Below are 19,093 nucleotides of genomic sequence, written 5' to 3' on the forward strand. Positions count from 1 at the left end.
GATGATTTTCATCGAAAGGTTAATAATATATCAATTCAATTAACTTCATAATCTTCCTGCTCAAACTCATCAGAGGATCCACCAAAGATGATTATTGAAAAACAAATCATTAGAAAGATAATGACTTCTATTGAAAATCCAATGATTATTTATGCATAAAATTCATAATTATAGTGCCTAAATTTTTCAAAATCCATTGAAGAAAATGATTACTCTATGTTTGTCTTCATTATTCTTAGCAGAACACCAATCACAATGTCATTTTGTCTCAACCCGTCATCAATAGCATATTTGATTATTCACTATGAACAAAGAATACAAATGTAATGTTTAATTTGCATCCATAAGTATCAATAATTTTAAAGAAAAATACAGATGAGAAAGTAATTTTACAGATTTGTGAGTTTTTTGGTTTCACCGCGACAATGGTGTTGCCCCCGCCTATCACCACTGCCAACATCTCTTACTTGGTAATCATCTTGCTATTTCTGTCCTGTTTTCTCTTTTTTACTTCAATTTACGAAGAAGGAAGAAGAATTGAATTTAAAAAAGTAAAGAGATGGAGAGGGGAGGAAGAACACAAAGTAGAAATAACTATTTTGGGGAAGTGTGAGAAAATATTAAGCGAAAAAGGTTTACAAAAATAAAAAATAATATTATTTACGTCATCAAAACGCGTGTATAATATTTTCTCACACAAAAACTGAGATTGTCTACGGAAGGGGTCATTATTACCACTTTAAAGATAAGTTTAACTGACTTTTCAAGATAAGTTCAAGGAGGAATCTATACATTTTCCCAAAAAATAATTACCACATGATGTCTGGGACTCGGGAGTCTGTATTGCAGCCCCATAAAATCTGGATCATGCACTGCAGGGCCCATTTAAGAGTTATCAAAATTATTTCTCTTTAAAAATTTATACTCGTTTAGACTTTCCTCGGCTCCAGAATTTTATTTATTTCTTCATCTATTTTCTCTTTGTTCAACGCATTGTCAAACAAACATACTCCTTTCATCTCTATTGACATACCAATATTACTAGACGTTACAAAATATTCGATATATTTTCATGAATTAAATTATGATATAACCTGTGAAAATTTAACTTAATCTAAGAATTTAGATCTTAATATCTTATGATATATTCTATATAAAATTTCTTTTAAACAATCACTCAACATTGTTGGTAGTCAATATGTAATAAATAAAGCTAAAACAAACTTAGTGCATTAAGTGGTTCCATGGTCTAGTGGTTAGGACATTGGACTCTGAATCCAGTAACCCGAGTTCAAGTCTCGGTGGAACCTATTATTTTTTTTATATTTATCCCAATCCCAAATTCAGTAGAAATAAAAGATTTTACTAGCTCCATTAATATTATAAAATTAACCATACTCGTGGTTCGAANTTAAATTTCTTTTAAACAATCACTCAACATTGTTGGTAGTCAATATGTTTAATAAATAAAGCTAAAACAAACTTAGTGCATTAAGTGGTTCCATGGTCTAGTGGTTAGGACATTGGTCTCTGAATCCAGTAACCCGAGTTCAAGTCTCGGTGGAACCTATTATTTTTTTTATATTTATCCCAATCCCAAATTCACTAGAAATAAAAGATTTTACTAGCTCCATTAATATTATAAAATTAACCATACTCGTGGTTCGAAGAAATCAATCACAGTAAAATGGAAAATTTTAAGTCCATGCACAAAATAATTGATAATTTATTTTAACCTTAATGAGTTTCTACCTTTCTAACATATAGAGTTATAGATACATCTTATTATAATTACTGAGACTCACGTGATCAATTCAAATAAAAAACTCTCTCTAATTTTATTTGTTGTTTCTGTTAGTCCACAAGACACTCCCAGTTAGAATATTTGATTTTTCATGTTTATTGATTCAAATTTTGCCAATATGAGCTTTCCTCAAATCATAATTGATTTCTAAACTTTGAAAAAAGAACACTAATCAATTATAAAAATAAATAAAATACTCCATAATAATTTATAGTAATTCTTATCTATGACGTATAATAGATTCTCAAAGGAAAAAGTACTACTAAAAGGAAACATGATTGATATCCACTCAAATGCGCGTTGATTTCGCTTTAATAATCAACTAGAAAATCATTATCATTAAGACTTATTTGTGTAGTGTATGATTCTCTAATTTTTTATTTTTTATGTCAAAGCCAAAAAATTATATTAACTTACTTGCATTTTCTCCTTGTATTTGATAGTACAGTTGATTTACTCTTATTTTTCATTTGAATCACTTATTTTAAGTAGATAACGTGATTATTCCTCTCTTAATCAAAGATTTTGTAATTAAGTTTCAAAAATAAATAAATTCTTGATAGTGAAAGTTTTCCTCCGAATCAGGCCTTACACAGCTCAAATTCAAATTGATTGGACTCTAATTTTTTTTAGTTTTTAAGAAGTCAAAATTTAATTGACATTTTCCTTCTCCTAGTGTTAAATTGTGATACAGTACTCTCGATATATTATTATATTATTTATTCATTTAGACTAGTTTATATTAAATGAACTTAATGTAATTGGGTCTTTTTCTTGACTTCTCTGCCTACCTATTTGACAAAAAACAATTCATTTTCGTAATTCTTTCTCATCCAAACAACAAATAAAACTTTTTTTTTTCTGTCCAAAATAATTACACGTTAATGTTAATTTCTTTGAAAAAGTCTGGTAGAAATTGTATTGTATAGAAATCACCGCCACACAATTATACTTTTTTAAGTTAAGGTACCAAATCACTCATCACATGTGGCGGGACGTGATTTTTTTTTAAATATCATTTCGCAGCTATTAATAAAATTTTGATCCTGTTATTGATAATGTGTTTTTTTTAATGATGTTTAGTGAAAACCTTTTTGATTTTTTTTCCTCTTTATTTAAACGTTGTGTCTATACAAAATGTGAACAATTTTCTATGTTTATCTATCCATTCTAATCCGATTCTTCGTAAAATTCACAACTTTTTATAAAAGTCGCAATTTTTCATGAAGGTCATAACTTTTCATAAAAATCGACAAATAAATAAAAGATATGTGGATTAATAATCAAGTTATTGAAATTATGGGCAACAAGGGACCAACCTTTCATAAAATTCACAACTCTTCATAAAAATCGCAACTCTTCAATTTTCATTCACACCTTTTAAAACCCAACACTTATTCATCTTGAATTCTAGATATAACTATTTAAAAATTTAAGACAAATTTAATTATACTTTCGTTACTTGTAAATTGTATTAGTAATTGTTCACTACAAATATCTTAAGATAACACATAAAAAGAATAAATATAAGTCTTTTAAAATATAAGTAAGGGTAGAATAAAAAAAATCTTTATAAATAATTATATTTTTAAATGGCGAATAAAAGAGAAACACGTCAAATAATTTAAGATGAAAATGTTTTTTAAGAATCCTGAAAATACAACAAATAGTTTCTTATTTACATAAAAATCTAGTCATCTAATTAACCGAGGACGAAATATTTATTTTTAAAATAATATTTTTTTTAATTACGTGAAACACCACAAATTTTAATGACGTGAATTGACATGTTATTCAAATAAAACTGTGATTTAAAGGAGCTTTAAAATAGTCCACACGCATTTGACACCAAGTTGTTGCTGGTAACTGTTGTACTTCACAGTACTATAACTTCCTCTACAAGAATGTTCTCAACATTAGCTCCTAACCTCTTTTTTTCTCAGTCAACTTGCCTTTCTAGTTGTTATTGTCGATAGTAATTGATGATTAGTATGATAATAATAATTCGCAATGGTTAATGAAGATGATAACGGCCAACTTAGGAAAGATATAGCAAAACTAAATAAAGAGTAGTACTCCGTACATAATAATAATTATTGGTAGTGATTATCAATACATGATTATTATATAAAAATTAATTATATCTTAATAATAATTTAAAAGATCTACATGATTACGATTTAACATAAAAAAAAAAGAAAAAAAAAGGAGGCAATTCATAGCTCTCAAATCTCAATTTCCATAAACGGCTCTACCGCCACACAAGAGATGAAGAAGATGTTTGTGAAAAAACAGGTCACAAAACTGAAGCTTTTAAGGCAGCTTTGAATGATTTCGTACCTTAATATTCTCAAATAGGATCTATCATCTTTTTTTTATGGTGTGTGTGTTTGTTTTTTTCCTTTTTCCTATTACAAATTCTTTTGTTTACTAAATTGTTTATCTTTTAGGAACTTTACTATAGGTTGCTTTCTGAAAAATGTTTACAGATACCTCAACAACCTTCGTGGCCAAAAGTACTAAAGAAAAACTATATACCTAATAATACTGTATAAAATTAAGTAGCAAGATCCAAATTTTGTTTTAGAAAAAGCAAAGAGAGAAAAACGAAAAAAGGAAAAAAGAGTAGTACTAGTATTAAATATAAAGGGAAAAGGGTCTGATATACCCCTCAACTTTGTCATTTAGAGCTGATATACCCCTTGTTATGAAAGTGACTCATATGTACCCCTACTTATAAACAAATCATATATACCCTCTTTCTCTAAAGAAATGAAAAAATAATAATTTAAATCTAATTTTTATTATTTTTTAAAAAAATATAATCCCATATAAATAAATTTAATCCTCGTCAAACATATTTTTTTCGACTTCTTTGTTTCAAAAACTTATTTAGAATTATTATTTTGATAACGAAATTTATTTATGTTTCACTAATATTCTTGTAAAACTTATTGTAGATGATCAAATTTTTTTCTTCGAATACAAAAATTAAATTACAATATAGATAAAAAAATAGTTAAATTTTTTTCTTTAAACTAAGGAACGAAAGAAAAAAATAAAATAAGAATAAGAAACTCAAATAATTATGATAAAAGAAGTCAAAAAATAATTTATGTATGAAAAATATTAAAATATACTTGAACTTTGATAGAAGAATCATATATACCTCTTAATAATTTTTTTTTAAAAATTAAATATAAAAATATAAATTTAAAACTAATTTTTTAACATTCATTAAATGAAAGGTATATGTGAGTTCATTTTATAAGGCAGAGGTATATATGAACCGTTTGTATAATGTTTAAGGCATATATGAGTAACTTTTATAACGAGGGATATATCAGCTCTGAATGAGGAAGTTGAAGGCTATATAAGACTATTTTCCCAAATATAAATGATGAAGATATAGTAATTGTTGGTGTCATATCAATAGGCCCACTGCAGTTAAAAAAGTAGGGAGCCTACCCCATATGCCATATTCAAAACGTTGTGGTCACATTCTTCTCTTTAAAAATTTCTTTTTTCCCACTTTGCCACGACTACCAACTCTATCCTTCACATGTTTTTGTCATGATCAATAAATAACAACAAACATATAACCACACTTTACTCGGAGATAATTCTTCTAACTGCTACCCCATTTTACAGTACAATTCTTCAACAAACAAAGTTATACGTATCATTTTCATGAATGTATCATCAACTGGCCACATAACACTAAGATCAACAAATCCAAAAACGATAAACTAGATCATAGATTACATCAAGAATTCTAATGAATTAGTTACTATATACTACCTTCTTTTGCGCATCATGGATTTTAAAAGATGAACAGTACAAAATAATGGTATGCAATGAATTCATCTTAGACTTGATTATGATAGAGCATGTATACTACTATAGACAGTCACGGAAAATTTGCTACTACTTTGTCAATAGATAGTTATTTTCCACCTATCTTGAACTGATGTATACGAAAAATTCTGCAGAAAAGATTAGAAAAAAACTACCATATGGATACTTCACTACATTTTTATCCCTAACAACTATATATATAAGGCAAAAAAAAACATGATACTGTTATTGCCCTACCGGTGAAAGTTGCCTTAACGAGTTTGATTCGCTGGAAAATGCTGCCAGCAGCTTTTCCTTGGTCAGCTGTTCGGATCCACTAGACTTGATGACAAATGTGTGATATACAGTACCATTCCCCGCGGAAAGTTTTGATTCAACAACGTTTATTTGTGCCTCTTTGAATATTTGGATGATTCGAGATAGTGGATGGGTTTCCAGTGAGCAGCTCACCTTCACAATGACTTCATCATTGGCAGCTTCTATGTTGATGTCGGGTCCTCGGATTTGAATCTCAGAACTAGGGCTGTCTTCTGAAGCGATTGCGTCCCTTGAAGTGCTTCCTAATCTCAGCTCCCTCTCAGATTCCATATCTCTTAGTTTTTTCTGCAGCTCAGTTATGTAAGCAATGGCATCTCCTAAGAGGGAAGCTTTGTCCATCTTGGAGATATTCGGAACAACAGCTCGTAAGGCATAGAACCGCTGGTTCAACTTTTCCCTCCGCTGTCTCTCTGCCTCTACATGATTGAGAGGCTCTTCCCTTCCGTTGGCTGGCTTTCTTCCACGTTTTCGAGGCCTCTTTTCATCCACTGGGCCTGCACGGTCTTCCTTGCACGAAGCTTCAACATCTGAATGTTCAGACTCAACATTGTGTGCTGGGGAAACAATGGTTCTTGAGGTTGCTCCGGTGAAATCAATTTGCATTCTAGCAGCTGGTTTTTGATGTTGAAAGTTGTTCAAGCGGAATTCTTCCCTCCCACCATTTATTAGGTTGTGTCCTGGGGTTGGAGGACCATAGAGCTCCACAGGCTTTCCCAGCTTCACATTACTGAATTGAGCCCAAGAAGCAGGATTTAAACCATTCCGTGCGTTCACAAATGGCATCCTGTTACCATTTTGGTACATGTCCCATGGCCTCTCCTCCGCTTTCCTAACAGCAAGTTTTTCCCTAAAGTGAGTACCAGAATTCAAATCATGCCCAAATATCTTAGGATTTCCATCTGTTCGTTCAGTAACAGCGCCAGAGTTGGAAAGGCGGGGATTGTTTCCCTCGTTTTTCTCAGGTACAACTGCTATAACTGCTGCTTGCTTATCCCTAACAAGTGATAAAAACGACGAGAAGCAAGATTTTATATTCTGTAATAGCTCTAAGCTCTCCGGTATCGATCTCACTGACCCCAACTCCACAACTCCTACATCAGTTGGAATCAAAACAATAGTTTGCATACCAGCAGACTTAGCTAAGAAAGATCTAGCACAATAATCTAGATTAGATGTCAATGCATCTGATAACCACAAATACTTACCTGATCCAAAACACTTCCCGGGACCTCCCTCTCCTCGAGGGAACGAAAAATACATCGAGGCAAGGAAGAACATTTCAGTATCAGTAACTCTATCTAATCCAAAAGCATAGTTATCTTCATCTGTTCCACCAAATAACATATGCAGCTTCTGAAGTACCCTCTTCCTCATCCTTTGTTGACCCTCATCATCGAGGCGTAGATTGAAAATCTTTTTAACTTCACGCTCCTCTCCTTCCTTAGGCTCTCTGCAACACCCATCCCCCCACCCTAGCACCAATTCCCCCGACTTAGACCGCGAAATTTGCCAAAAGATGGCATAATTCCAGCTAAAATTAGCGGCGTTTGGGCGTTCCACGAGATCTGAGAGCTTATTCTGCAAATTCTGATCATTCCCTATTGCCATTAAAGAACATTCTGCTGAAACAGAGCCAGACATCAAATATTCAAAAGCTTCCTTTCCTAAAACAGACGCCACCATAGCCTTATCCTCACCACTCCACAACATATTCCCAGTAACCATATCTATCTACCTACTAATAAAATCCTTTCAACTACAAAACACCCAAAAAAGAAAAAAAGATTCCAAACTTTATATTCCTGAGATGAATCAAGAACTAAAAAGACAATTCTTTTTCTTTTTTTTTTCCTCCAAAGCTTCAACCTTTAACACATTTTACAACACCAATTAACCAATCCAAAACAAACCCATCTTAACTTCATTAAAATTCTTCTTTTTATTGAACACCCAATTGTCCATACCTCAAATTTCAGATCTCAAAAGCTTGAAAATCTAAAGGGTATCAGTAACTATAAGAAAATACCCAGAAAATATACAAACTTTGACATAAAAATGCATATATATGGACAAAAAAAGAAACAAAGATTGGTTAAAAGCAGCAACAAAAATACACACCAGTAACTCTGCACTGCAGTTGCAGTTAAGAAACAGAAACAAGCAAAACGTTAGAGCTCTGCAACAAAACTGATGTTTTCAATTGGGATAATTTTTATAGTTTTTCCTTAATAAAGAAAGATTTGAAGTTTTCTCAGGGAAAAAAAAAATGAAAGAAGATGTTTTCTCTATTTTGTTGCACAAGTAAAAGAGAGAAGCAAAGTTTTTGGGTTTGTTCTAAATCCCAACTGTATGTATGTGAGAGGGTTTACATGGTTAAAAAGGGTTAACCATGGTTGGGTTATATATTAACATGCTTTTTCGTGATTGGGGAACAGTCGCCATTGAGTACTTCTGTTTATTTAAATAAAATAATTTTAAAACTTTGTAAATGGAAATTTAACTTTGACACGTGGTTAAGAAAAGGATGAAAAAACATGTGCACACTTTAAAATAGTACCTATCTAGATTTTTGTGTGTTTGGTCGAGAGTTTTTTCCTTTTAGGTTGGTCGAAATTTTTATTTTAAAAAAAAATTGATATAAGGTAGTTTATCATATTATCTGTTATGTATATATAAAATTTTATAATTTATGACCTGTCTTTATCACACGTTATATTCCACTATTACCCACGTAACCTCAATCCTATCACCCCACACCCTTTAATCATATTTCACCATTCATAATATTTATTTACTCAAAAATAAATAGTTTTTAAAAAGTAAATTGCTTATTAAGTAACAAAATAAAAAATAGATAAATTGTTATTTATATATATTTTTTTAAAAAAAAATCATTATATCAATAGATTCCTAATATAATATTTCTATCTATTTATGATAAACATGAGTCTTTATCGCTATTAACTCCCTCTATCTCAAAATATTTATTCATTTATAGAGATAATCGAATCATTAACTTTTTAAAATGAAATGAAAAAACACATGCGGCCTCAATCCTCATTATCGATTACTATCACATTTGATCTAATATTATTTTCCTATTTAAGTTAAATCACAAAAAGTCTATATATCCTTTTTAGTTTATTTCAAATAGAATGATCTCTTTCTTGTTTTGACAATACTTTAACTTTAATTTTTCACTAGCATAACTTTAATTCTTTTTTATTATTTTTTGGTAACCAATGTAAATTACTACTAACAAACAGAAATCAAATACACCTAAAGAACACTCAATCCCCTTATCACCCTCTAAGAAAGGTACTAAGAGAGTTAAGCCTCGTATAGAACTTTAATTATACAAATCTCTTCAAAAACCAACTATACTTATTTGCCTTTCTAGACCGTTTAACTACCTCAAGTCTATCTACAAATTCCTTCTTAATTTGTGTCATAGACGTAACTATATTTATAGTGATGCCTTTAAACAATTTTCAGTTCCTTGCTCTCCAAACATGGTATATCATTGCTTCGCATAATGCAACGATAAGTTCCTTGTGAAACTGTTTTCGAATTTTCTTTGAGTCTATTTAGAATATGTTTGGGAGTTCCAGCAGGAATAAGTGTTCCAGATCAATCTTGCATTTTAGCTTGGACTCTCACTCTCAAACAGCATGTGTCATCTTCCACCGGAATATTTAATCTCTTTAGTTAGTAATCTATCTTGCACAGAATGCCACAGTATGAAATTATGCTTAGATTGAGCACATCAAGTGTGTGAGTTTGAGTTTCTTGCACATACGATGATATTGAGAATTGGACAATTCTCCCATACATTTCAATGTTCTTGACAGATACTCCATGACAAGTACAAAAAGTAATGGAAATATGGGATCGCCTTGACTGACTCTCCTTTTTCCAGCGAAAAATCCATGTCCTTCTCCATTAATTTTGACTGTGAAAATAGGAGAAGTTACACACGTCATAATTAAATGAATGAAACTAGTTGGGAACCCATACACCCTTTAGTGCCTCCTCCACAAATTCCCAACTCACCATATCATAGGCCTTTATTAGATCAATTCTCATCAAACATTTAGGTGTAGTCTGTCTATTATAATGTCTGAGGATGTCATGATAAATTAATACATTGTGTAACATTAATCTTCCCTGAACAAATACAGATTGATTTTCTGCCACGATAGTACGTATCACCCCTTTCAACTTTTGGCAAATTACTTTAGAAATGCATTTATACAGACGTTACAACATGCTATTGGTCTAAACTGGCTTCCCAATTCTGGATTGCTGACTTTAAGAATCAATGCAATGTTAGTAGCATTCAACGGTTTGTGAAAAATTCAAGAACGGTAGTTACGATGTCATCACCTATAATGTCCCAAGCTGCTTTGAAGAATCCACTTCCATAACCATCAGGATCACGGCTTTTATTACTATCAATTTGAAATAGGTTCAAATTAAACTAGATCATACTTTTTGAAACGGAGGGGTATTATCATAAATCTTATGTTTAGCTAATCACGATCAATTAATGACTAATACTTCCTCTGTTCAATTTATTTATCATATTTATCCACAATAATTAATTCAAGACATTCATTTTTTTTAAAAAAAAAGTATCTATTATATTATTTATTTCACTTTTATAGTTAATTAAATAAATGTGGAGAGACATTTAAATTATCAATATTTATGGAAATTTACCCCTTTACCTCGAGAGGTAAGCATAAGTTTAGTAACTCGATGTATATCTTAATTTTTTCAGAACTCACTTATAAAGGTATGTTGATATTTGATCAATATTGTTGTTAAATTTAATACCCACTTACACTTTAAATGACGGTGTTAATAGTGTAAAAAAAAATTTTAAGTAAAAAGACTTGATCAAGTCGCATAACAAAAGATATTCGTATAAACTACATATATCTTTTATATTATAATTATGATACTATGTTATTACTTTTATAATAATAAAATAAAACTAATGAGTTATAAAATATAAAAATATATCTTAAAGCTGACAAAAAAGTGTTTATAAAAAATAAAATAAACATAAGAATTATAATAGTACTCTATAATTTATTTAGACAGTTGGTCAAATACACCATCGATAAGTAAGAGCCAAGCTAATTAGGACGGATGAACGAATATTTTTGTCGACAATTCCGATATATAAATAATGCATTGCATGCGTAATTTTTGTGAAAATTATAAATATAAAGTATAATATGTTAGTGCTTTTTGTTTGATACCGCAGATGGGGCTATAACTTTTCTTTGATTGCATTCATTTATTTATATATAATATTAAATAACATATTCCATACAAATCTAAAAATTAATCTAAAAATAATAAAATATTAATTTCGTATTTATCTTTAAAGATGTAGCTAACACTTTATTTATTAATTATTATTTTTATAATATTTTCCTCCCTCAACGAGCAAGAAAGTGATAATATCATGTGAATATATGATGAAGTAAAAAGGGGTAAAGTGAAAAGCAAATCCTAGGTAACAAAAGTATTAATTAGGCATTTGATTTTTCCAATTTAAAGCTTTTGATGAAGATTAAGGGACAAATAAAGCTTTAACAACACACCAATAGGCCAAATTGATTAGAATCTAAGGCTCCTGTAATTTATTCCAAAATCAATGTGCTTCATTAAGATGTGGGGTTACCCTAATCACTATTTTTTATTACTATAATATAATTTAACAATATTTTTTTTATAAATTAACCTATAATTTTCAGTCATGTAAGTACGTGGACCCCACGTGGGTCCCATTTGTTAAGTCAATTAAATCATAATTTATGTAATACTCAGTATTTTCAGAAAGAAAAAAAATATATTGTAGTAGTATTATTTTAAAGGAAAAAGTTTAAATTTACTCATCTGTCATTAAAAAATAGGAAATACTTAATTTTACCTTCCATTATACTTTTTCTTTTGTCTATTAGAATTTTGGTAAATCTAAAATAGTTCGTGTTTCAAAATAGTACAAGAACAAATTTAATTATTTTGCTGTTAAAATTTTATATATATATATATATATATCTATATATATATATATATGTATATATGTATATATTACGATAAATTTTATTTTATTAAAAGAGATATACTTTTCGTGAAATTTATAATTCTCAACTAATTTTGAATACGATACGTTATAATTTTGTTGCACTACAACTTATATCATTACACTTTCATTATTGATGACTGAAATTCATAATCTTAAGATTGAAAATAAAAATGCTTATAACAACTATCTCTTATCTCCCTATAAATATTAAACTGCAATTACAACTTTAATCATGGCTGATATAGCTCAGTTAATTTCATTGGTTATAAAAATGGATTAGAGCTATAATTAAAAAAAACGTGATTACGTAAGCGGTAATCAGGGATTAGTAGTGGGATTATAATGGTGATTGATTAAATCGGAAAAAACGTGAACAATCTGAACAGGAAGAAACTCGTGAAAATGTAGATGAGACTATTTCATGACATGTGACCCAAAAATAAAATTTGTCCCACAACTTGCTTTCTATCAAAACAATTAAGCGGTTACAATATTTTCGTATAAATTAATAATTCCCCTGTCAATTTCATTTGTTATATTTAAATAAATAGATGAATATTTTTCTTTATATTTATATAAATTAAAAAACTTAATATATAAATAATCACTTTACTCTTTACTTATTTATATTATTAGCATTTAAAATATGTCAAATTAATATTTGAAAAACTTAATAATCAGAGTCAAAATTAAAAAATTGCGGCATTCCAATTAAATGTACCTGTATCGTCTAAGTACGACTACACACTAGGCTTGACTTTTAAGTCTTTGCTATATTTTAGATACAATTGCTAATTTAATGTTTACATATTCGGATCTCATTTTTTAGTGTAAAGTTTTTCACTTGTTAGAATAAATTAGCTTGCACATTTTTTCTTTCACTCAATTAAAGGTGTAATTTTTATTTTTTTAATTGTTGACTCGACTTGAATATCTTATTAATAATTACTACTACATATAAGTATTAAAAGCACATATGTCTTCGACGACGTTGCTGCTTTTAGTCATTAAATTTTTTAATTATTGACTCGACTTGAATATCTTATTAATAATTATTACTACGAGAAAACTTTTTAATATTTTACATATATTCAAAAACTATCTAGATAATATTATAAATCATAATAACTATAATTAATAAGTTAAAAGTATTCTCAAAATTTCATCTATCTCAAATAAACTAAACTAAAGAGGATAACCAATATTATTTAATAATTTAGGGAGATTATTATGTGTATTAAATTGGTAAATATATAACATATTTTCACTCTACAAAAAAAAGAGTAGTTTCGGGGGGTGTGAATGAAACACGCGGATAAATTCACGTGAAAAGTAGAGTAAATTGCGTCACGCACCGCCAGCTTGGCCGTCACGCCTTTTAGGTTTTTTCTTTTATGACTGACTGACTACATTTCACCTAATAATAATAATATTATTTAAGCGTAATATATAAATATATTTTTTATTTTGATTTCAAATTATATTTATATTTTTTAATTTTGAGAGTGCATAAATAAATATTTAAATTTGTATAAAGTTGAATAAATAGACATATATGTCATCATATATATCATTTTTTATCCTACATAATATCTTATGTGCATTATGTCACGTAGGACTCATGTCTTTATTTATTTAAAAATTGAATAGTTAAAATATTTATTTATATATTATAAAAGTTAAAGATTAAAATTAAAATTTGAAACTAAATTTAGAATCTAATATATATTATGCTTATTCTTTATGACAAAAAAGAAATACTCAACACGTTCACAATAGTACTATACTACTAGTAATTCCTCTTCACGTGGCACTCAATCAATAAACTCACTAAAACGTGTCCTCATCTCAATCACCTCGAATTCAACCAACAAATAATTCTCAAAACTAAACAACCACCTACACTAATAATCCCTCCATTAAAAAAAAGACTTAAAATATAGTTTAAAAAAAGAAAGAAGATTTTTTAATTTTATGATTTTAAATTAAAATTATATCAAATATAATAGCATATTTTTAAATTTTACGATTTTAAATATATTATATAAATTTAAAATAAAATTATAAAATCATTTTTTTAAACAAATTAAAAAAAAGAAGACATTTCTTCTTCCTTCGTTCACTATTATTCTATCGTAGTAAGATCATGTACTATCACTAATATATATATATATATATATATAAAAGGTAATAATTAATTAATATAATTCAATTGTCAACTATTATTAAAAAATGATTGATACTCTCTAAAAATGATAAAAATAACATTTTTCATTTTAAAATAATTTTATAAAATTAAAAAAAATAATTAATTATTTCTTGATTGTTTTAATTTTGAACAACTATTTTTTGTCTTCTATTATTAAAAAATGATTTGTACTCTCTAAAAATGATAAAAATAACTTTTTTCATATTAAAATAGTTTTATAAAATTGAAAAAAATAATTAATTGTTTCTTAATTGTTTTAATTTTAAATTACTATTTTTAATATTTTTAATAAATAATAATGGACGATTCATTTAATTAAATCAAGAAAGAATATTTTTTTACTTATTTAATTTATTTGTTTTATAATTAATAGAAATAGATTGATAGACTAACTATGTTAATAATTATTATTTTAATATGTATATTAATTCAAATAGATTGATAGATTAATTATGTTAATAATTATTTTTTTAATATGTATATTAATTCAAATAGATAAATAATTAAAAATCGAAAGAGTGCATATATACTAAAAGGATGAGACATGAAACACGCCTAGTAGACTATAGTAAAATTATTAATTATTCATCTATCAGATTATTCTGTGTCCTTATTTATTTGTGAAATAATTTTCTAGTTTGAATTTCAATTTTACTTACAAAAGAATATTTCTTTTATCTTATTATGTTTTTAATTTTATTAGCATTTGGTTAATACTTTTTTGAAAAATAGTGAGTAAATATGTTTAGCATTTTATTCTCTCCGTCTTATTAATATGTCGATTTTATTAAAATTAGATTTTCTTTGATACATTTCTTCACAAACCAATATATAAATGAATTATATAATTTATTCTTAGGAATATGAATTTGATGAAGATAAGAAAAATTAAATATTTAATTCATGTCTATTTATTAATTCAATTATTTAAAATAAATTAATTTACATTTATTTGTTGAAAACTTAACTTCAAATTAATAGTAAATAAAAGAAAAATCATAAACATACATAAATCCTAAGGGTTTGTTTGGAAGGAAAGGATTTGGTATACGTAGGTGCAATTACTCTTTCTGTCATGTTTGGTTGGGTCATCCAATTAAATTACATTTTTCAATTCACAAGGAAATCACTTCTTAATCCTTTTAATTCTATTTATATCCTTTTTTGTTTTTATATATTTTTAATTTTTATTATTTTTATCAAAACAAATTAATTTATATTTGTTTATCAAAAACTTCAGTTCAAGCAAATGTCAAATAAGAATATAAGATAAACATATAATTCCTTAAAACGTGAAATCTAAAATACTGATGTATAAATAGGAACAGAGTAGTTTAACTAATAAGGGAAATGAAAAACACTCTATATACATGATTATTTTCTTAATAGATATGTCAAGTTAAAATCACATACACATATACATATATATATACATATACACATATACACACCCGTTCCACTTTACATTAATTTTAAAAAACACTTCAACCCTCTCACGCACATTTAAACTTGTCCTGCTTTACTCTGCATAGCCTTAAACTCACTCCGCACCGCTACGTTACGATGACTTGATAGCGTAAAATAAAAATGGTGATGAAAAGCACGTGAATGAGTTGTATGAGGCACGTGATGTGCATTGAATTTAGTTGAGAAATGCATTTATGTGTAAATGAGATAGGCGTTGGGCATGTGGGGCATTTCCCATTTTTAGTCTTTTAGGTGATGCTGATGTAACAACAGAATCGTGTTGTCCGTGTTCATTTCAAATTACAATACCAAAACCCATGTGAATCCTCGCTAAAATACAATTTTAGCCAGCTAACTTTTCCAATTTCATAAACACAATCTACTTTTATTTTTACTAGTTATAAGACCCTCCTTTTTAAAAGTATTACATATTATAATTTATATGTATTTAAATTTAAATGATACATATTTTTTTTGGTCTCAATTTGCATGACGTTTAAATTGATAATTATTATAATTTATAGTAATTTTTATATAATTTTAAATAATATATATTGTTTTCTTTATTTTATTTTATGTAGCACTGCTAAAATACAGAAAGTTGACTAAATTATTTTACGTATCTTTCAATATTTCGTGTTGTTAATCATAATGATTTACAATATTTTTATGTAATTTGAAAATATATAATATATTAACAAGATTAAATAGAAAAATCACAACAGTTCCATTAAACAAATAATCAAAGTGACCCTTTGTCCAGGAAGCAAACCTGTAAACTATCAGTTGGTTCATAGATTTTTTTTAAAATTTTTTTTATTAATAATGAATTAAGTAAAAATACACTGACAAAGGTGGACGAGAAAAAATGGAGAATAATTCCACCACAAATTTGAACAGCAGAAATTTAATAAAACATGCACAAGAATTAGCTTATGTGAATCATTGGACAAAAAAAATTTAGAACCAAATTCAATGACCAAAATGCCATCGCCAAAATATTAATAGTTGTCTACTAATTATTTGGAAGATTTCTTAAGAAATAATAAATAATATGGATAATATTGTTATATCATTATTTGATTTTATTAAAAATTTAATGTTTTGATCAATATGTTAGATGTTTAATAATAGTATTTAATAGTAAAATAAAATACACACTCAAGATAAATTATTTTTTAATTTTAAATTGAATAATTATTTTTAGCATAGTGAATAACTATTATTAGACGGAAGAAGTATTTCCTAGTCTAATATTAATTGTCCACTATACTAGTATTCAACCATAAGTGTCTATTTTATGAAATAAATAAATAATTTTATGTTTTAATTTTTAATTTATCTTTATCTTTAATTATATTATTTCTCTATTTGTATTTATAATTCACTCTTTTCCTTTTTAGATTTCACTTGCATTAGGAAAATATGTAAGTTTATAATTCTATCTTTATTTAATATTTTTTAACGTTAATTTTAATAAATAATAAATAATTTTTTTAATTGTTTGTTGAAATTTCTTTTACAAAAAATCTGATTTTACAGAGTAATGTAACGACGAGAGTAAGTAGTCATTGTATAAAGTAATTACAATGAACATTAATCACTTACTCCCTCCTCTCATTTATATATCACATTTTTACTTTGCATTTACATTAAGAAATGATGTAAATTTATTTTTCTAATCTTATTTAATTTTTTTAGAACTTAAGTTTTCGGTCAATGAATACGAATTAATTTATTTAACCAATGAACATGAATATTTACTTAACTTTTCTAAGTTGGTTAAATATATGTTTTAATGCTAATAAACTCACAAGGTAAAAAATGAACAAAATGTTAATTTATGTATTGATTTTATAAAATATCAAATATTATAGATTAATTATTTATTAAAAAAGATGGCATATAACTAAGACAGAGGAAATATTAATTTTAAATTAATTAAATATCTATTTTAAGACTAATTAACTATCAAGATATAATAGGATGAATACTGTAATTGACACATTTGATTTTATGAAATGAAATAATAAGTGTTATGGACCAACAATCTATTATAAAATTACTCTTTTTTACAACTTTTTTAATAGTGTACAAATTAATAATCGACAAATATTATTAGACAGATAACTTTTAAGCACAGATGCTTTTAGATTTCAACTAGCATTATGCTTCTATGGGAGTGGAATTTCATTTACAGAATTACATATGTGTTATTAAGATATAATATAATAATTACTTTTTTTTTTGTAGGAAAATGATGTGATGGAAAAAATTAAATATTCCAAAAGAAATTTCTACTTTTTTATGTGAAAAGAAGAGAAAGAAGGCAAGTCACACTGTTCACGTGCTCCTTGAATTTGATGGCGTGAGAACTTCACGTGATCCACCCAACCGCACACACTTGGTCAAAAGTTATGTTTTTTTTTTTTCAAATAATTAATTGAACTTGGTCAAAAGTTTTACGTGCAATTTTTAAATGTCGTAGCGAAATTTGAATCTGAGTGTTGTGGGTGGTTTCAATAGTTTGTACTAGTAGCATAATTACTAATTTATACAGTTTAGGGATACACAGTAAATTATGTCCTAATTTATATCAATTTATTAATATAATAAATATATATTTTTAAAAAAAGTTAATAATTGCACGTACACCTCACTCTATGTCGTGAATGATTATATGATGTTTGTGTGTACTTTCGAACTTTAGATACTTTTATCTGCAAATGTGTACTTCGGTCCTGGAAATACACAGGCAAAGCAATTTTATGCATAAGTTCATTGAATTAAGAGAATATTATTTTGGGAATCAACTGTTTGATACAGACTTGTAATGCAAAATACATAATGAATAAATTTATAAAAATTGCTTGAATGAATGGGGTGTATACACTTTTCTCAAACAATCAATTGATGAGTGGATCCCAAATTTGATCTGAAAATGATAGGACATGTTTGCTCTTCAAGAGAGATTTCGTCATTTTAAAGCCAAATGCTACGAATACTAAGTTGTTGAAATGTGAGGGTAATATTAAAGTGAGAGAAGTCAATACATATTTGAATTTGGTGTAAATTATTAGTATTGCTTATTAATTATTTACAATTTTAAAAAAACTTATCTACTTGACCAACTAAATTTAGATACACTTTTGATATGCCACATGACACAAATGGTCTCAAACTCTTATTGAAGCATGATATTCTTGATAAAAGAATGAAAAATACTTCTAAACTTGGCAAAAACTTAATAGAATATTTTACTCATAATACAAAATCAGGCTATATTTAGTTTTAATTAATTAAGTAAAGATAAAGTTTATAAACCGTCAATAAT

The 19,093-nt window shown here is 27.4% G+C and overlaps 1 protein-coding gene and 2 non-coding genes across 3 annotated transcripts; 2 read left to right on the forward strand and 1 right to left on the reverse strand.

Annotated features, from left to right (window-relative positions):
* The first annotated feature begins 1,238 nt into the window (after nt 1-1,238).
* Nucleotides 1,239-1,310, forward strand: TRNAQ-CUG. Its single transcript has one exon. It is a non-coding gene; the product is annotated as a tRNA-Gln (tRNA).
* A 187-nt stretch (nt 1,311-1,497) lies between these two features.
* On the forward strand, nt 1,498-1,569 carry TRNAQ-CUG. Its single transcript has one exon. It is a non-coding gene; the product is annotated as a tRNA-Gln (tRNA).
* Nucleotides 1,570-5,530: 3,961 nt separating this feature from the next.
* On the reverse strand, nt 5,531-8,410 carry LOC107008544 (transcription factor bHLH13-like). Its single transcript, XM_015207630.2, has one exon. It carries the CDS (start codon nt 7,703-7,705, stop codon nt 5,888-5,890), a length of 1,818 nt encoding a protein of 605 aa, XP_015063116.1. The 5' UTR covers nt 7,706-8,410; the 3' UTR covers nt 5,531-5,887.
* Nucleotides 8,411-19,093: the final 10,683 nt, after the last annotated feature.

This window comes from Solanum pennellii, chromosome 1 (genome assembly GCF_001406875.1).
Source record: "Solanum pennellii chromosome 1, SPENNV200".
NCBI classification, from domain to species: Eukaryota; Viridiplantae; Streptophyta; class Magnoliopsida; order Solanales; family Solanaceae; genus Solanum; species Solanum pennellii.